Here is a 27,130-nt window from a genome sequence, read left to right as displayed (position 1 = left end):
CTTCCCCCCCCCCCCCTTTTTTTCTCTGTGCTACTAATGTTCAGAACTGATCTGATTTGGTTGAAGAAACTTTCTAGCATGGTGAAAAATCTTTCATAACAGATATTAACTCTTTCAAGTACCGTGAGTTGGGTTTGGTTAACACAGTAGTACTTGGTACGCGCACAGCCATAAGGATGATTCATCTACAGAATCTGTGAAATCTAATGTTGGCTACAGACTTAAGATGGTAGGAGAACATGTGAGCATGAATTAGGTTTTGTCTTAAAAACTCTGTCTCTAAAAGAAATCCTATTGGAACTTTCCTGCAATAGAAGAACTATTTTCCTCACCTCTCTGGCGGTCCGTGTCTCCAACCTTTCTAGCACTGCCAAACTCTTTAGCATTCGACACTTCAAGATGCGATAATGCCTTTTTCTCATAACCTATTGCTGTGATTCTATCCTCCAGCCCCTGTGTCACTACAGGCCAGAGCGGGATTGAAGGGTATACCTGTAGCGTGCAGAGGTAGACACAGGCATCCAGTAGTTCTCAATGACCATCTCATAGACATTCCTTATTATGCCATTATAAAAATCCAGGTGCATGGCCCTTAGTGGAGCTGTTAGATTCCAATTTCAGCAAAGGCCGGCATTCCATGCTTGTTTGGTTCAAACTATTTCTTTTGGTAATCTTGTCTAAACATAACCAACATTTTAAGGATATGCAGGTCTTCTTTTTCAAGTAAAATTGAAAAAGAATAACTGAGTTAAATGCCAAACAAGAGTGGGATACTGGGCTTTGATGAACATTTAAACAGGCATCTAATGCTCCCCTAAGTGACGGATGCCAAAGAATGTGTCGGAGGCTGCAACGCTGGAACGGAGCCAAGGTAGGACACACAGGCTGCCAAAGAGGTGAGCATAATAGCTCTTCTATTGCAGGAAAGTGCCATTAGGATTTTTGTAGAGCCTCAGAGGGTCATTATAAGGCTGGATTCACACTTCCCCATTGGGGTAATGCATGTAACATGAGTTGCTGCATTGCCGTGCTACTTATTTTAAATGGCAGCCCAACACACTAAGGCAATGCACCTGTATTATAGAGTACCCCAATGTTAGTGTGTTGTCGTGCGCTGCATTAGAAAAAAAGGGTCATATGCAATATTTAAGCACTTAGCGTATGTTGGCAGCTTATTCATTGTGAAGCGGTTGCCCTAATGTAACACGCATTAATGCACCACAAAGATGTAAATGGGCCCTACAGTATTGCCTACATGTACATGTTTACAAGTGGTCAAAGGGCCCCATAATGATAAGGGGAAAAAACAATCCAACTTGGACAAAAAAGCCTTCACCTAAAATTATTGGCTGAGGCTCATTTGTTTAAAGTATACCGATCTAGTTGATCTCATGGATGCTTCAGGAACCAGGGTGATGGGTGGAAGAAGGGTATAGGGACAGTGTATAAGAGAAAAACATGTTAAACATTGTCTCTGGGAGCGTCAGCAGTCTGTGCTTTCTGCATTCATTGTTCTTCTGTTAGGAGATGACACCATAGGTTGTATGGCATGATGCAGCTGCAGCCTGCCGCCTCTTCAGAATGAGATGCTTCATTTAGATTTTCCTCAGTGCTATTCAAGTGCTTATTTTCCTCCTGAAGAAACACAAACAGATGCAAACTTCTGTAAACACTTTAGGAATGAATTCAGTGAGTTTGGCCTCTCAGCGGCGTTCAATAGGTGACAGAAAAATGTCTAATTAGTGCAAGTGGAAATAATAGGGCCACTTGGATTCCATCCATCCTCCACTAAGTCTGCTTTTCCGAGCAACTCAAAACCCTTTTGTTTGGCGGGTCACTCTCTTTCAGGCTTTTGTACTCTAATCTACATAGAGGAGAAGTGGGGGAAAAAAGTAGACTAGGCGGCGGTCAGCATTTAAATCCGCACTGTACTGTTAGCAATCAAAGAATTAATGTGCAAAGGCTGCTTACAGGTGCATTGAAACATTCCTTTATTGTGTTTAACAACAGGTATTCTGCTCGTGCCAGGTGTAAGTGTCTTTATTGTGCTGGGAATATAGTATACTCCCATTCTACGCAGTGCTTATTTTGCTTTCTATCCACTTCTTGCTTGTCAAAAGTATGCAGCCCACTTAATTGGACCTTTGAAATCTGAGCCACAAATTAGAGACCATCCATAAGTTTCGACAAGGTTATACATTTCTGAATAAACCAGGGTGTTCAGTTCTACCAAAAATGTTCTCATTATTTTCTGTTACGTATACGAGTTTTAGTAAACATTAAATCCTTATTTTGCATCTTGTTGTTCAAGCTGCTAATGCATTCTAAACTGCTTACTGCACTCCAGTCACTGTTAACATATGTTTTATACTTGCATGTCTTCTCTGTGTCCTTGTTCTCATCGTTCTTCCCAAATATATCTAACCCGTTTTAATAACCAAAACAGATAATACAATTACTTTTTTACTCTGCACATTCACTGTATTTATTTATTATTTTTGCACATTTTGAGTAAGCTTGCATAGGTAGTGTCTGTTCAGTAGATGCCACAAGCCTGCGTCTTATTATGGAAAGACTTGCAGGCTTGTTTTCTATAGCAGGTTAATTTATTCTTCTCTTAGATAAAGGGGGTCTGCCATTCTCCTTCTGAAAAACCTAGTTATCTGGCTTTTATGCTGTTTCACCTGATTTATTGGTTTCATGAGTCATTGACCTGATACATGTACAGTATATAAGGAAAGGCAGAGAAAGGTCTTTATCCGTATATTGGTTTTGGTTAGTGACTCTAAGGGGTCAATTTAAAAAGCAGCGGAATGGCCACACTAAGGCCATACCATTGCTTTAAAGGAAACAAAGTACCACACATTAAGCCTGTGTTCACACCTAGGCGTATTGCAAATGCGCGTCTGTCGCGCGACCGTCGCGCTGTTTTTTTTCAGCGATTCGCGGTAAAAAAGTCGCGTGACCGTCGCGCGATTCCAAAGGCTACTTGGCTGTATCCCAATGGAAAACGCCCTACAAAACGGCCCAAAGTAGTCCCGGGACCTTTTCAGGCGTGGGCCATTTTGTAGGGCGTTAGGGACGAGCGGAAATACGCCTAGGTGGGAACGAGGGCATTGACTACAATGCTATTTATTTTTTTGACCATTTTGTAGAGCGTTCGTCGAGCGTAGAACGCGCTACAAAACGGTCAGGTGTGAACGAGGGCTTATAAAGCACTGTGGTGGACTTTACAGATGTGCATTTTGCTCTGCTGGAGCACAATAAAAAGGAATGGGAGGTGGGGAAAAAAGCTGTAAGGAAAGTCTTGTCAAAGTCACATGATGATCTCTCCTCCAATTACAGAGCATGGGGAACCACAAGCTGCATGCCGCAGTTTGCATTTTATAAGTGGGTCATAAAAAATCTATGGGCCAGGCTTTGCATACCCTAGCAGCATGGAGAGCGGACAGGGATATCCACTCTGCATTACGAATCATTCCATAAATACTGAAGCAGGAGGGTCAGAAACCTGCATTTTTATGTCAAGGTTTCTTTTCTTTTATTTGATGCACCATTTTTTTTATTTTGACTAAACATAGCTTCAGCCATTTCCACCTGACAGTTATCTTGGGAGAAAGCAGTTGGCCATTTTAGAAAACTATGGTCAGTTACTGTTGTTTCCCCCAAAACATGCTGGTGTCAACTTCATTGAAGCTGCATGTCTTCCTCCCTTTTCCCACAGCCCAAACAAAAGAGTGTGTACTACATACTGTGAGTTTGTGCTTGCATGTTAAGCTGTCTTCTCTGCAAAGTAAAACATGGAATTTTACTGGCTGCTATGGGCAACATCTCCACATGTCTCTGTCTAATTTTAGTAAATCAGCTACCCGCTTTTCTTGTAGGTAGCACCTTAGAGGTGAACCCAAGCTCCCAGTGCACTAGTGCAAACCATTCATGCCAGCCCACTACTGATTTAATTACCATAATGTTATGTCTTATAACTTTAGTTTACCAATATGTCTTAAAACTCATACTCGTGCAAATTAGGGATGCACCAATGCCGTTTTTTCGGTATCGAGTATGAGTAGCGATATTTTTCTTTCGGGTATGTGCTGATACTGAATACCGATACCGGAAGTCCCATTAAGGAAGCCAGGCGGCGTGTAATGACTCGCCGCCTGGCTTCCTGATTAGCCGAGAAGTCTTCTCCATGCTCCCTCGTCAACAATTAACGCTCATCACCAATTGACGAGAAAGCATGGAGCCGGCTTCCTGGCCAATCAGGAAGCCGGGGAGCAGATAATGACTCGCCGCCTGGCTTCCTGATTGGCCAGCTTCCCGACCAATCAGGAAGCCGGACAGCAAGTCATTACACACTGTTTGGCTTCCTAATTGGCCGGGAAGCCAGCTCCATGCTCCCTGGTGACGAAGAAGAATGGAGCTGGCTTCCCGGCCAATCAATAAGCCGGGCGATGTCTAATGACTCGCCCTGATTCCTGAAGTTCCAGCATTGGGATAAGTATCAGGAGCATTTGGGCGAGTACGAGTACTCTCCTAAATACTTGCTATTGCCACTGATACTAGTATTGGTATTGGTGCATCCCTATTGCTCCGATACCAAAAACGATACTGGCACTTTAATTACTCAAATGAAGTGGCTGCCTTGCGTCTCACGCTTGCTGAGGACCTCGCGGCAGCCTTCTTGGGAACCACGGCACCTCTGTTTGCAGCGCTTCGGCTGGCCCGCACATCTCCCCCTCCTGAGACCCTCTGCACATCTTCCCCTCCTGAGACCCTCTGAACATCTCTTACTAAGACCCTCTGCACATCTTGCCCTCCTGAGAAATCAGGTTAGCACCCTGGAGCAGAGCGGCAGCACAGAGTGGGCTATGTACAGGTATGGTGAAGCAAAACTGCACCTGAACTCCACAGCTACTTTAGAAATATTGCCTGCTGTTTCTGTCCTGTGCTTTATTCTGCATTGATGTATAATGTATTGCTGGCATTTGTAGTCTCATGTAGCTGATGGTATTATTTTGTGATGCTGTAAAATGTATTGCTGGGATTTATAGTCCTCTATAGCTGATAGTATTAATCTGCATTTCTGCAAAATTTATTACTGGGATTTGTAGTCCTCTATAGCCGGTGCCATTCTGCATTGTTGTATAATGTATCACTGAGATTTGTAGTTCTCTATAGCGGATAGTATTCTGATTGCTATATAATGTATTCCTGAGATTTGTAGTCCCCCTAAAGCTTGGAGTCAGTGGCAGAACTACCAGGGTCGCAGACCAGGCCCTGACGCTCTACCACTGTCCTAAAATCATTAGTCTGTGCTGTTTTAATAAAACTGTCATATGGCACTAAAAAAAAGTATCGGTAATTGGTATTGGCGAGTACTTGAGGAAAAGTGTTGGTACTCATACTCGGTCTGGAAAAAAATGATATCGGTGCATCCCTACATGATACTCATATTGCTAATATTAAACAAAACATTTTTTGACAACCTATACGGCTTAATAGGGATGTAATAATAAGAGTATAGTAAATGCCCAGCAGGCAGGTAGGCAGGGGCAAATCTTATCAGCAGTGATGTGGCTTAGCAACAAGAGGACTTTGCAGTATCTGCCTAAAGTGGCACCAAAGCTAGCCATACACATAAGATGACCTCATGCCTATGAGCATGGTAGACTTGCCTGGCTAAGCTGTCTTGTTGAGAATTGACTTAGTCCAATTGCTGTTATTATTTCTGAGTCAAACCGTTGTCAGAGATCTGACCAGCCTCCTTTTCCCTGCTCAATTGATATAATATGTACACTAAGCCTAGCTAAGCATCAGTATCTTGATAAAGATAAACTGAGCTCCATGGAAACGTTGACAATAAAATGCTGATGCTTTGACTTACCTCTGCTGCAAGACCCGTGAGTGTCTCTATACCTACTTTGGATTTGTAAGCATACATGTTTATGTGACAGCCAGCAATATTCCCCCTTAGGTCCATAGTGAGCTTATCAGATCAGTCACATGAATATACGTGCTTATAAAATAGGTAAGTGTGTGGAATTCAGAATCTTTTTACATAAATATATACATGGCAAATTATTTACAGGAAAAAAGTGTGCATAAAGCAACCTGTAACATTCAATTAAAAATATTTCAGGGATCTGACTGGATTTAGCAGAAATGTGATCGGTAGCTACATGATAATACACTTGCTTGTCATTTTACTCAGCACTGCCGCATTGAATAAGTAAGAATGTGGCTGTTATGTTTCAATTTTGTTTTCCCATAAAGTACAGTACAGTAAGATCACTTATTGCACAACAGATTACAGCAAGGTATAATGCAATGCTTGACATTGTGTTTTTTTTATTTTCTCCATGCTAGGTGTATTTGAAAGCTTGTATAAAGGCTCATGACAGTGCTACCTCTGCTGCCATTGTTTTCCTGATTGACCGATTTCTATACTGGGCAGATGCATCCACAAGACTTCTGTTGGTTGCCAAAGCTTTGCACAAGTTGTGGCCTTCCACACCAATAGCCCCACAGGTGGTTATACGGCAAGCACGCATCTCCGTAAATACAGGTGACATATCTCTGAGTTGATCTTTCTCTGTTTTCTGAGCTTAGATCCAATTAGAAACTACTTGACTTTCAAGAGGACACTTGGTGCCATTATGGCATGACATTTCTATGAACCCAGTGGCATCTTTTGAAACCTAGGGCCAGCCTCCCTTTACTTTAACAAAGGGGCAAGAAAGAAGAGTTGCAGAGCCAAAGGAGGTAGAGAGATTTGTGAAAGGGTGTGGAAAATACTAATTGGGTCTTTTGTTCACAAACAAATATACCCTGCTGGTTTCAAACAGGGGTATCTGAATTGCCTTACTTCTGATCAAGAGCCCCTGTAATGCAACAGACAATCCAGGCATTATATAAAAGCTTGCTCCTATATTCTGTAGCTTGTGTTCTGTTCCATAGGACCTCTTGACTAAGTAAACAAGCAACCAAGAAATGACAGGTTCTCCTTTTTACTTCATTTTTGCAGGAGGAAATGTTTGAAAGCCATTTATATTTGTGACTTAATTTTCTGTCATTCTGGCTTTCTAAACTCTCCCGATCACTGGCTTGCAGACAGCGGACTTTTCTATATGTAACAAGTAGAAGAAATACATTTTATTATGTGTTTTTTACATTTTCATAGGTTTTATTTAACATCTATGCATAGTAGATCTAATGTTTGCCAAATGCCTCCCATATTAGAGGACATGTTTATAAAGAAGTAAATGTGACATTTATCAAATATTCACTGCAGTTGCATCTTTGTGTTGCATTATACAATGAATGAATAAATACCTGTGAACGTTTAATGGTTGCCCCATTTACTGTTTTATACATATGCCCATTTCATTTGTTATAGAGATTATTATACATCAGTAATGTTTAAACTGTGTAATTACATTAAACGCCATTTGAATCAGGTATTATATGGCTCCAATCTCTTGCATGGTACCTTTCCATGCTCCATACCCTTAAAGGAGAACTATGGGGTCAGTGTTTTTCCCCATAGTTCTCCTTGGGGTAACGGGAGGACACAAACTAGCGTCCTCCCGTCACCCTAAGCTCAGTATACTGCGAGCTACAGCTCGCGGTATACTGAGACGCCGGAGCGGATCCCGACGTAGATGACGGGATCCGCCCAGCTGCGTGAGTGACAGCTGGCTCTGCCTATCTACCCGCCCCCTCCCCCGTCCGTTCCGCCAGTCAGCGCTGGCAGATCGGAGCGGGGAGAGGGGAATCCAGCCCCTCCCCCTGTCACGGCAGAGAGCCGTGACAGGATCGAGAGGTGAGGGAACCCGGTATGTTTTCCCTCACCTCCCGATCTACTGAGCCGACCTGTGACAGTCTTATTGTCACAGGTCGGCTAGAACTATGAGGTGAGTGGAAATCACTCATCTCATAGTTCTCCTTTAATACAAAAAGCTACCTTATTCAAAAGAGATAGTGCTAGTAACTTTCACAATTGTAAGCATAAAAATGCCATATTCGTATATAAATGTGAGCATTGAACATTTGTGTAACTTTGCGGTACAGTTTATCGCCCACTGTTAGTTCGTTTCTATAATGTCCTATATGGTATTCTATATCACACACATTGTTCACCTAGGGGGTTATTCACAAAGCTGCTGAAGGAATAACCGAGCCGTATCGAAGTGGAGCCGTACAACGTCCGGCTATTCAGTACAGCTGATTTCAGCCGTACATCGGCTGACCCGAAGTGCAGAAGGACTTGGACTCAGCTGATCCAACATCTGGATGTGAGTGAATAGCCGAATAGCCAAATAGCATTCAGCTCGGCCATTCTGCTCGGTACCTCCGTGGTACCGAGCAGAATAGCAAATAGTGTAAAAGGTCTAAAAAAAAAAAGAAAATTTTAAAAGTTGAAAAACTTGTTTTAAAATGTGAATACATTGAAAAATTGAAAAATAAATAAATAAAGATTTTTTTTAAAAGCAAAAGAAAATAAATAAAACCCCCCACTGTTTTCTATTGGCCGGCACCTGCTAGAGTCTTCTAGCAGGTCTCAGCCAATAAATAACGGAGGTGGTCGTGACGTCGCGGCCGGCTCTGCCCAGTTGTCATTGTTTAATGACAGTTCAGCGTCCCCAGGTAATTTGGGGACACTGATCTGTCATTACAACTGGGCAGAGCCAGCTGTGAGATCACGGCTGGCTCTGCCCATCTGTCATTTGCAAGGCTAATAGTGAATAGCCCGTATAGAAGTCCTTCGATTAAACCGAAGGGCTCCCACAACCGAAGCTAGCTGAAGGATACCAATCACGTGCAAGATAAATGTGAAAAGCAGGATTTTTGCTTGTACATGACTAGCTAATTGAAGTTAGTGCTTGCAAATGATTGGTTATTCTTTGCTCCACCTCTGTGTTTAGTGACAATTCACTTTACAAATGTATAGTACTTTAGTAAATCAGCCCAATGTTTTTTCATTAGTGTGTAGCCTGTCTTACAGGTGTCCACCCCCCCACACTATCCACACTACAAAAAATCATGTCTGCGTCTGTTCACACTGCACTGTACCCAATATCTCTTAATCTGCTACATTAAACACTACACAATCTCATATTCCCTGTGCATGCATGATACCTCAATTCTGAGTTCTGTGACTGTTGCTTTGTCACCTCGTTGATGTTCCAATGTTTCTGGCATTCTGCTGTCCCCATTCTACACAGTCCTATTCTGTGTATGGTTTGTTGCCTTAGAACCCTGTCCCTACTGATCCTAGACTGTCATAGTGGAGACGAAGTCCCAAGCAGATATCAAATGCCATCTGACATTTAATAAACACACAGAAGTCCTACATGTAATGTCCTATTGTAAATATATTCTTTCATCCACAGGAAAGCTTCTGAAAGCAGAGTATATATTAAGCAGTCTAATAAGCAACAATGGAGCTACAGGTGAGAAACAAACATAATGAATCTCAATGAGGATGCAGCTGTTTACTCTTACTGGTGCACATTTATTAATATAAAACTCCAGCCAAAACCTTTTTTTCCAGTTTTGTATAATGTTGGGAAGGTTTAGAGGGGGAAAACAGGGGGTACAATATTTAATACAATTGTTCAAAGAAGACATCACCTTCACCCAGACTGCTATTTTTAGGTGGGCACCAATGAGTTGAATTATCTGCTGGCTTTTTATACCTCTTGGTATAATTTCTTTGGGGTATTGTTGTGCATAAGCTTGCAGCTCTGTCCCCTCCCATAAGGTCATATTATATTATTACTATTATTGGTATTTTATATAGTGCGGACAATTTACGCAGTGCTTTACATAGTTGCACATTGACATCATCCCTGCCCTCAAGGAGCTCACAATCTAAGGTCCCTATTTCACATGCATACATAGAGGGCCAATTTGGACAGGAGCCAATTAACCTTCCAGCACCCACACAAGCTCAGGGAGAACATGCAAATTTGGGATTTGAACCGGGGACCCTGAGTGCTGCAAGGCAGAAGGGCTAAACACTATGCCACTATGCAGACCATATTATAGATGTTACTTGTTTTCTTCTGCTATTTCCAATGTATTCTTCATTGTGGAGAATCTACTGGAAGATGTGTGAAATCATGATTTCACTTTTGTAATAACAGTAGTTCTAAAGGCACACACAACCCATAATCCTCTTGGCAGCTAGAGACCATGGGGTTTATGCTGCCTATGTCTCATAACAGGAACTTGGAAGCAGCTGTTTGTTTTACTCAAAATGTAATAGGAGGCTCAATTTACCTCTGTTGGGTTAGTGGTCAGGTTGAGTTTGTACTAAGCATGAAGCAAAGAATTCAGCAGTTACCGGCATTACAGAGGCTAATATAACTCGGCACGTACAGTGTACGTGGCCAGTCATATAGCCACTTTGTGACGGGACGTACACTGTACGTCTCCCGTGACGAAGGGGTTAACATATTCCTAACAAGCAGTACAGGAGCTTAAAACAAGCCCTTGCTTTTCTTTTTGAGGATGGATTGCTCTGCAGTGACTGTAACTACAGAGATTAGTGAGAGCTTGTGTTCAACCTCATTTACTGCTTGTTAAAGTATGTAAATATTTGATTATTGCACTTTAAGGTATTTCCAGACTAGGGATTTAATACATATCCACACATCTTTAAGGCTACTGCAGGCAAATATTATTTTACAAAAGTCATGTGTGTATTGTATCTCATAAAAGGTTAATACTGGACAAAAAAGGTGAAATACCATGTTTTTAATGGGTAATTTGTTGTGTTTTGGGGCATTTAATTAAATTTGTCACTAAATTTTGGGGTTTAATAAGGAGTTGCGCTAATATTGCGCAACATAAAAATTTTCAACTACCACCATTTTATTCTATAGGGTCTTGGCATTCAGAAAATATATAATGTTGGGGGTTTTTACGTCATTTTCAGGCCTAAAATGTGGAATATAACATGGGTGCAAAAATGGAAAAAAGGGCCTCAGTCATGAAGGGGTTAAAACTGTAAAACTGTTAATATATGCATTTTTTTCTATTTTCTTTTATTATTTTTGAAAAAAATAACCAGGCACCTGGCATTATTCAGAAGAGAGTGATAGACTCTTAGTTCAGTCTGTATGCATTCAGATCCGGGGACAAATTCTGCAGAAATTAGGTAAGGAGAAGCGTATTTGTTTTTCATGTTATGGCTCTAAACTTAAATTCCTAACTTGACTCCATTTTTGTTAAACCTCAAGTTTAAAGTAGTGCAGGAGGTAATTGTAATGTAATATTTAAACTTATCTCCCCTGAGACCTTGGGCAGGGAGAAACCTGTCAAAATGCAGCTCTCAGCAGTGTGGTACCATTACCACACACATTTAGTCCCAGCACTTTGTTTGAATATAAGTAGCTGACCTCATAGACTGTTATGGGGTCAACTAGTGCAATCAAAAACAAATGTTGGGACCAGAAGTGCGCAAACATTGCCATAGTACTAAGGGCCATGTTTTGACAGCCCTATTCCTGGCAATGGAAAATACAAAAAATACACAGAAATAAAACACTTCAATACGGCAAGTACAAAAGATAGTTACTTGCACTCACATGTTTTAAAAAAACAAAGTGCTTAACTTTCTATATTCATTTATTTTACTGCTCTTATTTTAGATTAAAAGTTTGCGTCACATTATAATTACTGGCTTCTTAAATCTTCATATGGTATGATCTCTGCCCTCCGCTCTCTCAGCTATGCCTGCCACCTGCAGCAGTTACTAGAGGACGTCCTACTCGCAGAAGACTCCATTTATATGACATTATAAAGAGTGTGGTAGAAATGAGACTTCCTTGGTTTTTAATGTTTGCTGCAGGGGCAGAGAAGGGAAATCTTAAATGAAAATCTTATCATAGGAGTCCTCAAAACATAAAAGAAACCATTGGGCCAATAACTGTGAGCAATTCAAATTGTACTTGGTTTCTTATTTGCCTTCAGCACTGCTGGATAGTCCTATGTCTTGATTTGTTATTCTGAAATTCCTAGGAGTATATACAGGATGTCCTCAATCACATCAGTTTTGAATTGAATGGTTAGTTTGGAGGTGAAGATTAGCAGTAAACTAAGAATCGCGGAAGGAGAAAAAGAAACGAATATCAAAGGCAGGGCACAATAAACACAAAATATTAAAACCGCTGTGCCTACCCCAATTTATTGAATGCACAATATGAGCTATCCATCATCAGACACCCAATGTAAGATACGGTGTGTACCCAGCAGGGACTTTAGAAGCAAATATATAGCCCCAAGATGTTTGAAAGTGCACTTGACAACTCACACTTAGATGTCCACCCTTTGTCACGTCCCAAATATCGTGATGGTATTCACGAAGCAAAACACCCATCAAGCATCAATATCAGCATCAAGATGTATGATTTGATTGAACACATTGTAAATGCTATAAAGTAATGCATATTAGATGGAGTGTAGGCAGTGAGCACTATAAGGGGAATTTATAAAAACTGGAGCAGACAGAATCATAGTAACCAGTCAGTTTTTCTCTTCAGCATGTGTAGTTGAGCTTTGAAAATGAAAGAAAGAAGCAGATTGGTTGCAATAGGCAACTTCCCCATATTTGGTCTGCTCCACATTTGATACATTCCCCCCTATGTGTTTGCATTTGATACTTTGCAAAGACACTATATTGTATTGGGAAATATGCTAAAGGTGGAGGGGTTGCCTGATGTAACTGTCTGGATAGCTGGTCAGGTGAAGGTCAGAGCCACCTGACGAGGAAACAACAAGGAAGGATTCCATTCTAACAGTGTCTTTTATTGCAGAAGAGCAACAGGTATCCATAATACCTAATCGGTTTTGAACAGAGTAAGATCTTTCTGATTTACACTTCTTAAAGTGTTATAAAACCCTCCGTTTTTTTGCATATATCTACTGCTAGCAAGTAGTAGATATATGCAAAAACTTTTTTTTAAAACCAACCGCTTTAAAAGAGGTTAAAACTTACCTGTGTCTTCCCCGCACGCTCCTGTCTGAAAATCTAATAAATCTCGGGCGGCCGCAAAGGATCTTGGGGCGGGAGCATGCGCAGTTCAGATTTTCGGCCGGGACGCGAGGAGAGACACAAGATAAGTATATGGACGGCGTGCACCCGCATGCAGACTCCGTGGGACAGGAAGTGCCAGCAAGGACAGAGGAGTCAGCGCTGAATCGGAGACCCGCCGCAACGCTGGAGAGACAGATGAAAAGGACAGGAAAGAAGAAGAAGATCCGATTAAGAGACATCATTTAAGGTAAGTGCTGACACTAACATTGGGGGAGGGAAAAATATATACTTTAATGTCACTTTAAAGATCTTGTGGTGTTTTTCTTTGTGAATACCATCAGGATATTTGGGACAACTAAAGGTGGACATCTAAAGCTGGGTATACACGGTTACAATTTTGTTTGAAAGTAGTTTTTTGTTGTCAAACCTTTTTAGGCCGTAGTTCTCTTTTGGGTCACAGGAGAACATTTACTAAAGTATGTGCTTCTGTGACCCAAAACACAGAATATAGCAGCTTATTGCCGCTATATGCTGACAGCACAGAGCCGCGCTGCAGCCGGGAAGGATCCCAACAATATTGTCAGGATCCACTCCGGGACCTGATTGACAGCTGGCTCTGCCTCTCTAGAGCCAGCTGTGCCCACCCCATTTCACTCATGCCATATTTCTCCTTTAATGGCGTAAAAAATTTTTTTTTTAACAAATGAAATTCTAAATGAATGTGGTTTTCTTTTAGGAAACTCCATTCAGTTCAAAATCAATTGTTAAAATCAAACAAACTTTCAAACACCATTCGCCAAGTCTCTGATGGCATTATGGAATGTTCTGACGAGATTTCTCATACATGCTATCATATAAAATTCTATCCACTTAGTTGTGGAGTTGAATTAGTACGCCTTGGGTCTATACATTTCATTTTAAGGTCCTTGTGGTGTACACATATTTTACACTGGTTGTTTAATGTTGAATCATTCTGGCATTCAATAGGTTGCGGTAGGAGCAGTGTTTCTAATATTTGTATTAGCAGTAAATGACGTGTACAAAGTATAATAATAAAGTAGCATATCCAAGAACTTGGGCCACCTGTCATATGGCTAGAGAAGGCAGATCTGGCCACACTTGAGCTAAACAGTAAAGACCCATATAGGACAGTAAAAACGAACATACTATAATGAAGAACTACAGCTATTATTGATATCTGTTCACCTTTGATTGGATGCTGTTATTGGGAATGCTATAGACTTATGGAAATATGTATTAGCAAGGTCTTAAGCAGCCTAAATAGCTTTCATAATGTCCCCATACAAGCCGTTTTACTAATTACAAGTGCAGTGTGGTTGTAAGTAATTAGAGTATTGTTTTTCTTGAACTATAGGGATGTGGTATGAGGCAGCTGAGCTCATCTGGACTTCCATTGTCGGCTTTTTGGAACTGCCCATACCTGATAAAAAGGTAGAACCTCCTTATGTCTATAATAACCTGTCTGTTATGGGTGCCGGTAAGGATGCTCTTGTAACCCATGTATTCACACTTGCTTTTATGGTATAACATCAGACAGGTGGGAGTAGTCTGGTGTGTTCCTTTACCCTCTGTAATCATATATTGTTAAATAGCTAAAGTGATAGCTTTCCAGCGAGACACAAAAGCAAATGATTTAATGACAGAGCAGAATCTGGTGCAATCATACGGCTCTTTGCTCTTTACTCTGATAACGAGATGCAATGAGGAAGTTTTAGCTTGCTTAGTAATGAAGGCCACTAATTACTGTTTTAAGTAATTGATCAATTATTAGAGCCTAGAATAGATGAATCTGAGTTACAAGGAAAGTCTAATCCTTGCCTTTGCAGTGACAGTATAAAACCCATCCCTTCCTTAAAGCAATATGTACTAAAGAAGCAGATCACTCACAATCCACTTGGTCTGTTCTGTACAAATGATTTTCAACTGTTTAATAACATATAACAGAGGTGCAACATCTGTGGTTTGATACCATATACAAGGTCACAGAATCATATTCATCTGGAAATGCCTTGCAGGGTTTTAGCATGAAAGGACGTTTCTCCTAATATATAGATTGTTTACTTTTTTATGCTTTCTTTAAATGTTTTTTATTTTTATCTTTAAGGGAATTGCGACGTCTCTTGGTGTTTTAGCAGACATTTTTATATCCATGAGTGAGGAGGATTATCAGAGGTTCAAGAAAAATAACCACGTGGGATTAGTATGTATTGTGTCATTCAATATTATTTCATTGCTTATATGTTTTAAGGCAATACAATTTTTTATAGACCTGCCAGTCTGAGTCTATTTGTAGCTGAAACCAAAGATGTATCTTGCTTTGGAACAAGTGGCTTTAGCACCAGGATAAAATGTCCTGATTCAAGACTTATTTGTTATAACATATCAGATGGAAACGTGCTGTAACTAGTATTAAAGCGTCACTGAAGTCTTAAACAAGAATTTCATATTTGCTTCAGCATACCATTTCAATATCTCTCACTCCGTATCTTTACATTTCTGTGTCCATTTAGTCCCCATGACTACCTTTGAGAAGCACATTCACATACATTCCAATCTGCCTTCCTGTATCTCCTATAGTAGTCACATATACAGAAGCTCTGTGCTTAGCAACTAGTACACTGTTTTTCTCACTACTCCATTTCAGCTCCACCCCACCTCTCTACTTTGCCAGGCTCTCCTACAGCCTGAAGCCTACCTGCATGTGACATGTGGTGCTAGGCATTGTGGGAGTTGACAGGAAGCTGCTACTCAGAATAGTGTTTAAAAAATAAATAACCATTTGAGATATTAATAAAATAACACGAATGAGATAAACTTTATAAGAAAATAAGACTTTATACAGATAAATGTTCAATTCATGTGAAAGTATTACACATTTTACTGACTACAGTGGGGCTACCCCTGCACTGCAAGGGTTAAGTGCTTGTTTTGTCTAGGGGAGTCAAAGCAGAATTACTTGATCCTTAGTCCTCCCAGCAGCTAGACTGGTCCTGGCAGCCTCTTCTACCCTGGGCTCCAGCGATCTAAGGAACGTTGGCATCATCATGTCTTACGCAGGTCCATTGGCCTGGATTAGATGTGAGGATACCGAGTGACATTCCCCACCCGGAGAGAAGAGGGAGAGAGGCGAGCGCTGACTGAGGATCAGGTGGGTATATCTACTTTATTTGACTCCCCTAGACAGCACCTAAAGAAGTGCTCTCTAACCCTTGCAGTGCGGGGATAGCCCCACTGCAGGGGTATGTTTTTAAAATTCTTTAATGTTTGTGAATTTAACATCTTTAGGAGAAAAGTGTGCCTTTTGGCTTTCCTCCCCTGAGCTCCCAATTTAAGGTGCCCATATACCTTGCGACTATCGTACGATAATCGTGGGAAATCCTGCGAATCGTACGATAATTGAAAAGTGTATGGAAGACGTGCGTCTCTGCTACTGTAAGGTTGCACGACTTTTGTCTTACGAGCATGTTCAAAAACCCGCTGAGAATCGTACGATTGTCGGTGGGTTTGTGGCACGCTTGTAAGACAAATGCCCGATCACCATTGTAGTCATCGGAGGCCCGCCCCTCTGCAGGGCGGGCCATCGATCATCGCAAGTACGATCTGCCTGTCCAAGATGGGCAGATCGTACGTTTTTTTAATTAGAGTCTTGCGATGGTTGTAAGGTCTATGGCCAGCTTAATGCAGCGCTAACCACTCCTAAGTAGAGGCACAACAAAGTGTACATTTTGGAGCAACACGTGTTAAAACAGAGGATTCAATTATGTGAACAATTTTTTGAGCCTTTATTTTCCTTTTATAGTACAGTGCTTACTTATGCTTCTACGATCTTTAATTAAAGTAATAATTCGAAACAAAGAAATACAGCTAAAGGTAGTTCAGGTATGCAGACCTAGTGTGCTCTAATTTTCAACATTCACTTAGGGCCCATTCACACTTCTGCAGTCAGATATGCTGTGTAATGCTTGCATTAAGGCAGACCATTTATTTGAAAGTGTTTGCAATAAACCAGAAATCGGACATGCACATTTATTTGCCAATGCATTGCACTAATACAGATAACGTATTACTGTGTGGTGCGGCACAGCACAACAGTGTAAAGAGGTCCTTACAGTGTATTCTGTCTTCTCTTCTGAAAAATTGTCTTGATGCCCAGCCTATGAAAGGTCTGTCTTAATAAACCTTGTATTAGGTTTAATTGCAGAGCCATTAGATTTCTTCGCTTGGAAGATGGAAGAAATGCTGATAATTTAGCAGATTGTTTAATCCAAACACAGATAATTATTTGTTGTCTGTACGGAGGGTATAGACTTAAAATTGGTTTTGCTTGTTGCTTTGAATTGCTCTTAAAGATGCTGATATAAGATTTTTTTTCTGTGATTATACTGACAGACCCTACTGGAAGAATTTGATCACCGGTTATTATCGGCAGCAGAGGCTTGTAAACTGGCAGCAACCTTTAGTCTGTATACACCCCTCTTTGTGCTCACCAATCTGGTATATATCTTATCTTAGTGATATATTTCAATATAGAGTTTATACTATTTATTTTATACATAGTGTTTTGTACACTGCGTTTCTTTTCTGTCTTTAATAGTCTTTGTTTGTTATGTTCCATAAATGTATAATCTGACAGCAGAGATGTTAGAAAGCAGGAACTTTTTCTAATCTGCTCAAAAATGCCTGCAGAGTTTCCAACAAGCAGCCAATGGTCCCTTCTCTTTTCCATTAACCATTTGCTCAAAATTCTAATGTAGGAAATAGTGTTATGTGTATGACAGTTCAGCAGCCGTGACAGTTACCCAGGCAGATCTCTATTCTTCTATTCTTACAAATAACAGACCTTCCTATTGTATGGTCACTCAAAAAACTAACATCGAAGCCCAAACGTTTCTTTTCGGGTAGAGTTAGAACCTCTGTTGTTGTATTGCTGTATTTGGGTCCATTAGAGAAATTTTCCCTTAAAGGAGAATTATGAGATGAGTGATTTCCACAAAGTACAACATTTCAGACATGCTGCATAATAAAAACTCTCTTATCTCAAGTCACAATCTTATCTGGTACCAGCAATATTTAATTATCAGTCTCTTCCAGCACTGCCCTTCAGTGTGATTCATAGCTGGCTGTACATAGCAGGGACATTTATACCAATAAAAGCAAGCATTAATCTACTTGTGTACTGAAAGAAGATAACAAGCCCCTGAGGTGGTCATAGGTGCATGCCATCACACAACTTGCTAGAAAATCTCCCTGGAGCCAGATTAAAGGAGAACTATGACATGAGTGATTTCCACTCACCTCATAGTTCTAAGCCGACCTGTGACAATGAGACTGTCACAGGTCGGCTCAGTAGATCGGGAGGTGAGCGAACACATACCAGGTCCGCTCACCTCTCGATCCTGTCACGGCTCTCTGCCGTGACAGGGGGAGGGGCTGGATTCCCCTCTCCCCGCTCCGATCTGCCAGCGCTGACTGGCAGAACAGATGGGGGAGGGGGCGGGTACAGCTGGCTCTGCCTCTAGATAGGCAGAGCCAGCTGTCACTCACGCAGCTGGGCGGATCCCGATGTCCAGGTCGGGATCCGCTCTGGCGTCTCAGTATACTGCGAGCTGTAGCTCGCGGTATACTGAGCTTAGGGTAACGGGAGGACGCTAGTTTGTGTCCTCCCGTTACCCTAAGGAGAACTATGGGGAAAAACACTGACCCCATAGTTCTCCTTTTAAAGTGGCACTAAACTCAGGGGTTAAATCTTAAAAGTGCATTCAAGTACCTTAACTATTAAACATGTATCTTATTTGTATATCAGTCAGCTGTAGAGCCTCAAATCATCTAATAGTAACTTAATAACAAAATAATGTATCTTATTTGTGTATCACTCAGCTGCAGATCCTTAAAGGAGAACTATGGGGTTAGGGCTTTTCCCCATAGTTCTCCTAAGGGTAACGGAAGGACACAAACTAGCGTCCTCCCGTCACCCTAAAATCAGTATACTGCGAGCTACAGCGTGCGGTATACTGAGACGCCGCAGCTGAAACGGATCCCGACAATTATGTCTGGATCCGCCCAGCTATTGCGTGTAGGCACATCTAACGCATTTTTGCGCATCTATGTGGGAATGCCGGACTGTCAAAAAAATTTGTGGTTTTTTTTGTTTGTGTTCATTTTTTTTTATTTTGTGAGCAATTTTTTTTTTTTTTTTTACACTTAACTTTATTGTTATCACATAGGGTGCTCAGAAGTACCCTATGTAATAACAAATTACAGTTACAGGTCCACTTTATGGAGACATCAGGGGTCTCTAAGACCCCTAATGTCACCTAGGGACCCCCAGAGAAGCTGATGAAGCACAGATCTGCTTCATCAGCTTCTCTCCGGTTTCTGTAGCGGAGGGAGATCGCGTACTGATCTCCCTCCGTTCTCAGTGAACAGAGCCACATCGCCTGGGATGGATGGAGCCCCCGGGATTGCGGAGACGGCGGTAGCGGGACAGCGACGAGAGGTAAGGAGGGGTGCACCCTCACTTGCATCATACAAGCGATGGCCCTTTAAAATCCAGGCGGTTTCCCGCTCGTGCGCCCCAGTGGGCGCCGGCACGAAGGACGTCTAAAGACGCCCACCTGCATCCAGGAGACTCCCGTCCTGCCGTCTTTCAACGTTCGGCGGACGGAAGGTGGTTAATGTCACTTTAAGATTTGGAAATGAAACAGAGAAGCTGATTGGTTGCTGTGCACAGCTGCTCCAGATTTTGTCTGCTCCCATTATGATAAATTCCCCTCACAGAGTTTGTTTTGATGGCACATTTTTCACTAAATAGAAACTGAAGAAAATGTCAGAGTCATCATTAGATTTTAAATGCCCTAACATGAATTGTTTAAAACTGCAGCACAGGAGAAGAACACAAATTGAAACTTGTGAAGATGAATTAAATGTTATTTGATTCCTGACATATGGCATATTGCTCTAGATGTTAAGGTGATGGTTATCTGTAGATATTTAACTCAATCATATTTTATTGTTGTTGTTTTTTCCCCCCATCAGAATATCCGAGGCACATGCTTGTTATCCTACAGTTTGTCTAAAGAGTGTCCAGTGGAGAATAAATCTCACTATCTCCTGGAGGCCAAAGAGTCTTTTGAGATTGGTCTCCTCACTGAAAAAAGAGGAGAGCAAGTAACAAGTAAACAGGAGCTTCACAGCTTTGTCAAGTCAGCCTTTTGTCTTGCAAATGTGCACAGGTGGATTAATAGTGAAGCGGGGCAAAATGATATTGTGAATCAGCTTTGTAAAGAGGCCATGGAAAAACTGGCAGTGTATAATGTGTCATCAGACAAACGTGACAAAGGAGTCTTGGCCAGTGATGTTATGTTCCTTGTAACCAATATTAAAGAACATTTAAAAGTGCGACAATTCCCAAACTCAGATGACCGATCTTTTGTACCAGACAGTTACAAAGACTGCATTAAAGAAAATATTGTCACTGGAAGAGTCAGCTTCAACAAACTTTTGGATATGTATTCTCAACATCATATCTCCGTGTGCAAAGTGTTTGATGTTGCTTGCAGAAACCACACCACAGAGGAGGATGAAATGAAATCAGGAGCTTGTATAACTGCCTTGAAGACTACCGACACCATCAGTACCGTAGACAGCTCCCCAAGCCAAACAGCTAGTGATCAACTAAGTGACCAGTCACTGAGGAGGAGAAGAAAACTTGTACATTCTGATGCTGTGAGTTACTCTTTTGATGAAGACAGAAGGCAACGATTAAGTAGCTCACATAGTGGTAGTCAGGGCTCCAGTTTGTCAAATTCTTCTTTTAGCTGGGAATGTATACCAGAACAAAATGAAAAGGAGCCTCATATTTCTAATAGTGAAGGTGCTGATGTTGTGAGTCTTAGTTCATCCTCTACTTCCGATAAAGTTCTTGGTGAACAAAAATATGGCGCTGACATACATTTGCAGGGTCTTTCCCTTCAAGACAATGTCACTGATCCTCAGAATCATGAAGTAGATAATAAAACAGCTGGGGAAAACAGATCTATTGAAACAAGTTGTACCAACATTGTCCATGCTGGAAATAAATACTCAGAAACATCAGCTACCAACAGTAGTGTCTATGGAAAATCCTCTGCTAAAGGGTCTAGTACACATTCAGATGATGGGTCTTTTGAGTTTGTTGACCTTGATGATGCTGCCGAAACCAACAAACCAACCAATGTCATAGAGAAGCAACAAATGTTTAAGTCTGATGGGGTGCCTGCAGGTCAGGTAGTTAATACTACAGGGTCGAGTATTTATTTTGGAATTGACTTGGAAGGTGAAACACAAGACACTACAGATGATGTACTCTCTGGAATACAAAAGACTATGATGGTACCTCCAGGTCCATCAGGTGTTATTACAGGGCCAAGTATTTATTCTTTAATTGAAACAGAAGATACTACAGATGATGGACCCATTGTAAATAAAAATACTATAATTGTACCTTCAGGTCCATCAGGTGTTGTTATAAAGCCAAGAATCCATTCAGGAATTGACTTGGAAGATGAAACGCAAGATACTACAGATGATGGACCCATTGTAAATAAAAATACTATCATTGTACCTTCAGGTCCATCAGGTGTTGTTATAAGGCCAAGGATCCATTCAGGAATTGACTTGGAAGGTGAAACAGAAGATACTACACACGATCCACCACCTGAAATACAAAAGTTTATGATGACATCTACTGGTCCATCAGGTATTATTACAAAGTCAATGATTCACTCTGGAATTGACCAGAAAGTTGAAACTCAAGATACTACAGATGATCTTCCCAGTGGAATCCACTCGTCTATGCAAATTCATACCAGTCATTCGGGTGATAAATTAAGACAAGTGTTGCTTTGTGAAATTGATGTAGAAGGTGAAACAAAGGATACTACAGATGATACACAATTTGGAGTTCATGAAGATGTCAATGCAGTATCATTAGATGCTGATGCTAGACAGAAGGTACTGTATGAACCTGACCTCAAAGGGAAAACAAAAGATACAACAGAGGTATCGGGCCATGTTGTAGAACATAGGTTAATTTTTGGAATTGATTTAGAAGATGAAACAAATATTACTACAGATGAAGTATCTATTGGGATGCACGATTCTGATTTGCTGCCTTCGGGTCAGTCTGCCTCTACCCACAAATCCTCAGCTGCCTCTTCTGAAGGCAAGTTGTTAGCCACAGAAGATAAACTGGAAATGCAGTTCCTTAGCCGCCAGTGGTCTGTAGAAAGTTCTGCTGACAAAATGCCCTTAAGTCAGCAAAACAGTTCACTATCTTCTTCTGGAAAAAGCAAGGCAGATGTGGACAGTAAGATCAATATTAGCTCCAGTAGCAGCCACGGCTCTAGCTCTTGGTCCAAAGTTAGTCCATTTTCAGAGTCACATTCATCTCTAAATTCAAGTGTAAGCTCTTTTATTCTTATGCAAGCACAACAAAAAGAGCAGATACTCCAGGCCCGTTCCTTAGATGTCACTGATTATGAAAGACTTCTATCAGGTGTAAGTCATGAATGGCTGCTCAAGAGGCTGGAACATACAGGGGTTTTTAACTTCAAGCATGTTCAGAAAACATATAGTAAGTATATATGTTTCTATCTTATTTTCATATTTGACGTTTTCATAGCAATAACTTTTTAAAAAACTAAGGTGCCAACACTCCTTATGGTAAGCACATATGAATGACCCTATATGATCTTTTTCTGTCACTAGGTTCTTGTATTAATATAACAATCATATATTTCTCTTATACATTCTCGATGATCTATTAAACCTACAATTTAGAGAGCTGGAGTAAGGCTTCAAATGGCTTGTGATTTAAAATTTTGTGCACTATGAGTATTTTTGTTAGCCTGAGTGCCACCATGATAAAAAAATCAAAGATGGCTCAGGCCCCTTACAAATAGCTAAATGGTATTGTACCATAGCAAAGATCATATAGATTGTTTGATCCTACAAGCTTCGTGGATTGCTAATTGTATGTAATTGCATGTTAATCTTTGATTTAAATGAATCTTTATTAAACTTCAAAGTACATTTCTAACAGCGTGAAGTACATCTAAACTCAGAACTTTTTTGTTAACTTTGAATAGAGTATGGAAGTGTTGAAACCCATGTCTTATTGTTTTCTGTGCCCATGATGGGAAGAATAACTCTCTATTTCTCTCAGTAACCATTGTCAGTGGCACAGAAAGTGAAGGCTAATACCAATGTTTTTAGTTGTTGCTGGAACAGGACAATAGGAGAAATCTTCCAATGGAGACATCTGTTCTGGTGGCGATTTCCTCTTTCTCTTCTTTGCTGAGACAGGTAGCAAAGGAAAATCTAGCCAATTGGGTAACCATACCTGATATGGGCTTACACCATTCCCTACTGTTTCCAAAACTCAAAAAGAAAAGTTTTGACTTTAGGTATACTCTCAGCCTTCTTGTCAGGTTACAGAGTTGCTTAAAATCTCTTTCTATTGACCTAGAGGTCATATTATGTAAGAAGCTGTCGTTTTGAAACACACTTCATTTTATTTGCTACCTACAATTTTTTCTCAGTCTTAGCAGCAGCTCTATCTCACTCATCTAGCCTGGCTTTGATAACAACCATACCTATTTGGCTGGTGCTGACAGATTCATGCCCAGGTCCGGTAAAGCAGTAATGCCTTTATTGCCCTGGTTGGCTGTCATGGTTCTAGCCGGTGGTTATGTTTATTCTATTTTTTGGATAGTGAAGAACTTCAGCTTGAATAGTCATATCTTACAAATCTGAACTAGTGTATGCACATTCAAATTTGTTAGATACATGGCTCTTTATGTTCAAGTCAAGATGCTGGATATTAATGTGTATTGGACCCCTTGATCCTCGGTCCAGCTACATACACTTTTTTACATTTTACTTATTAGGGCTTGCTGGACATATTTGTTATATATGATATAGTGGAGCCTCGTTTTAATACTCTTATACAAGTGAGGGACATTACCCTCACATTTTATTTGACATTATTTGTGTTTCATATCAGTTTTAGATTGTAAGCCCTCAGGGGCAGGGCCCTCCTTACCATCTTGTCTTGAATTGTATTGTGATTGTAATGTCTTCCTTACATTGTAAAGCGCTGTGCAAACTGCTGGAGCTATATAAATCCTGCATAATAATATGATCAGAAATTATTGTTTGTTTTTACTACAGGCAAAATAGCCAGATTGAGACATATTGCTCAAACAAAGGTTATGTATATGTGTATAGGAGCCTGTTCTAAATAGCTCATTTATTTAAAGAACAGGGGTACCTTTCTAACAATTATCAGTAAATCTATCCTCCTACCCTCCCTAAGCTAAATTTAAAGGGTATTTTTTATTTTTGCAGCCAAATTTGTGGAACCCTTCGATATGTTTGTTATGAATTACTGTTCACACAGAATATCTAAACAAAAAAATCACATTTTAGCTGTTTCTTTGGAGCACGATTATACGGAGGATTCTACAGGCAACTTTTAGTGGTTAGAATAGATGCCTATAAGTTGATGAGGGAGAGGCTAGTTTTTTAAAAAGTTAATTAACATACAAGGTCTTCAGATCTTTAACCCTTTGTTAGGACCCCCTCAGACAGTGAGAACTAAGAAGGATTTTTTAGTCCTGAGTTTGCAGAAACATCATCGAAAAGATCATAAAAAAAAAAAATATAAGTTATGATATGTGAATGGGAAAATGTAACAAATATTAAGTTGGTGTTATCCTAATTCGGCGGCAAAAGTGGAATCACACTTTAAAACGGTACCAATCACCTGTTCCCCCCCAGTCCTGCTGCAGCTTCCTCTGGTTTGTCCAGCCTTTCAGAGGAAAATCGCTTCAGCACCTTTTGCATCTGCACGCTGGGTCCCCAATGACTTGAGTGGCACCGTAAATCGAGACTAGAGATGCTTGGCATACAGCCTCATTCATGTCAATAGGGATCCAGTATACAAGTGGAGATATTTTAATCAGAACAGCCTGCAAAACAGCAAAGAAGGCCACAGCTTGGAAACTGCAATAAGCAAGCAGCTAGGAACTAGGGGTTAGCACAGAGCAGAGGAAGAGGAGTGCGTACTCAGTCATTTCTTACCCCTGGAAGTTAAACAGAGTAATGGAGGAGCGAAAGGTGAATGTGCTATAAAACGTTATGATAGTACTTTATACTGTCTCCTGATCATTATGGTGAATACTGAAATCCAACTTTTGATGGTACAGATTTAAGGATGTTTCTGGACCTTTCTACCAAGACAAATATTTAGAAGCTTTTTTTTGGATATATTTTTGTTTTCCTTCCCATAAGGAATTAGAGGATTTTTTTCCCCTGACAAAGAACAGAACTATTGTCTGCTTGAATTTGTGATAATTCCATTCTTAGTTCATCTGACAAAATGGTAAAAAGACCCCATTTATATCTTAGTCACAATTTAATAAGTAACAGCTGCTTTCAGTATTGTTTGAAGAAATGCTGAAAAGAGAGATTTCACACTGTCAGACCCCTGGGTAGAAATATCTAACTGATGTTTTGCAGTAGTGAGGCCAGGAGCATTGTTACAAATGAGATATATGCAATGCTAGGTCCGGTCAGAGCGAGGAGTTAAACCAGAAATTGTACAAGACCCCTATGCCTTGGATTTCCTTATAGTTCTGCAGTTTCCTCATATCCTTTAAACCTACATGTAGATTGACTGACTTCTACCCAAATTGGCCCTACTGTGTCTGTATGTGTGTGGAATGGACATTAGATTGCAAGTTCCTTTTGGGACAGACACTCTGTAAGCTGCTGTTAAGTTTGTTGAAACTAAATTAACAAACAAAACAATGTTATTATTTGGCATATTTTAATTTCGTTTACAATATGAAGACTATAGCAGAAAAAGGTTAGCTATGTGCTGTAAAGTGGCACATCTAGGGTCTCTGGCAGAAAAGAGAAACAAGTGGGTTTGCTGTGTATGTGCGGTATTATAAGATGACGTGAGTGTAAATGATTAAGTCTAAAGAATTACGGTAACTGTGAATATTGGGCCCAATTTTATATATATATATATATTAAACACCATATCTGGTTACTGTATGCAGATGCTTTGCTTCTGAAATTCTCCAAGAAATCTGAACTGTGGACAGGCCAGGAAACTCTTGTGCACGTTGGAAAAGATCCTAAAAAAGAAGGAAAACAAAGAAAGGCTTTCTGGATCTCTTTTCTACACCAGGATGAGACTCTCGGAAGGTAATTTGTACATATACACATACAGTATATATCATTGTCTTTGGATCATAAAAACTGAACGTTTAGTATAGTGGTTGTGGTTTCCCTTGCAGCCCGCCAGGCATTAGTGTTTAGTATGAACTACACAAATGACACTTTCAGGTTAATTTCATACATAGTGCAGAGTGAACAGTAGACTAACTCACAACAATCAATTCAAATTATGGTAGCTTTACTGAAAGGAGGTCAGTAAAGGATGGATTCCTGTTGGTTGACATGTGTATAATAAGTCCTACAGTTGTTTTATTGAATAACCAAATAGAATATCCTTGGTAATTATGGTAATGCTTTTCACTGGTTGTTATAGATAAAACTTACAGGGATAGTCACAAAAGGGTGAAGAGGTTGGAGAAGGCAGGAGAAGTGAACAATCTAGGACAACATTGCTGAACTGGAAAGTGAGCTGAATTGGAGAATTTTTCCACATCAGCTATGTTGTCCTAGATTGTTCTCTTCTCCTGACTTCTCCAAACTCTTCAGCCTTTTGTGAATAATCCTGCTATTGTTTGACTTGCATATGCAAGGCCTAGTAGTAATAAAACATGTGTCAACCTGAATAAAATATGTTTTAATTAGAACATATATTTTTTATCACATTTTCTATGAATCTAACTTATGGGTATGACTGTACAATACACTATGAACAAATTGGCTAGGTCAGCTTGTTATCCACACACATGGGGATCCATTTTGCCTTGGAGACCACTAGAGGATTCTCTGAGTTGAGAATTCATGTTTAATCCATGGAAGGGGGGGGGGGGGGGAAAT

General features: G+C 40.4%; 1 protein-coding gene across 1 annotated transcript in view; it reads left to right on the top strand.

Annotated features, from left to right (window-relative positions):
* Positions 1-27,130, top strand: part of ALPK1 (alpha kinase 1) — a 65,342-nt gene that overhangs the window by 33,065 nt on the left and 5,147 nt on the right. The window contains exons 3-10 of the mRNA XM_018569799.1: positions 6,370-6,568; positions 9,396-9,455; positions 11,081-11,167; positions 14,421-14,497; positions 15,171-15,266; positions 17,456-17,560; positions 20,102-22,679; positions 26,176-26,323. Of these exons, the coding sequence (XP_018425301.1) occupies positions 6,370-6,568; positions 9,396-9,455; positions 11,081-11,167; positions 14,421-14,497; positions 15,171-15,266; positions 17,456-17,560; positions 20,102-22,679; positions 26,176-26,323 (3,350 nt within the window). The remainder of the gene's footprint in view (positions 1-6,369; positions 6,569-9,395; positions 9,456-11,080; positions 11,168-14,420; positions 14,498-15,170; positions 15,267-17,455; positions 17,561-20,101; positions 22,680-26,175; positions 26,324-27,130) is intronic.

Source organism: Nanorana parkeri, unplaced genomic scaffold (genome assembly GCF_000935625.1).
Source record: "Nanorana parkeri isolate BGI_ZX_2015 unplaced genomic scaffold, ASM93562v1 scaffold36, whole genome shotgun sequence".
NCBI classification, from domain to species: Eukaryota; Metazoa; Chordata; class Amphibia; order Anura; family Dicroglossidae; genus Nanorana; species Nanorana parkeri.
Note: the sequence above shows the minus strand (reverse complement) of the source record. Positions and strands in the feature narration are given on the sequence as shown.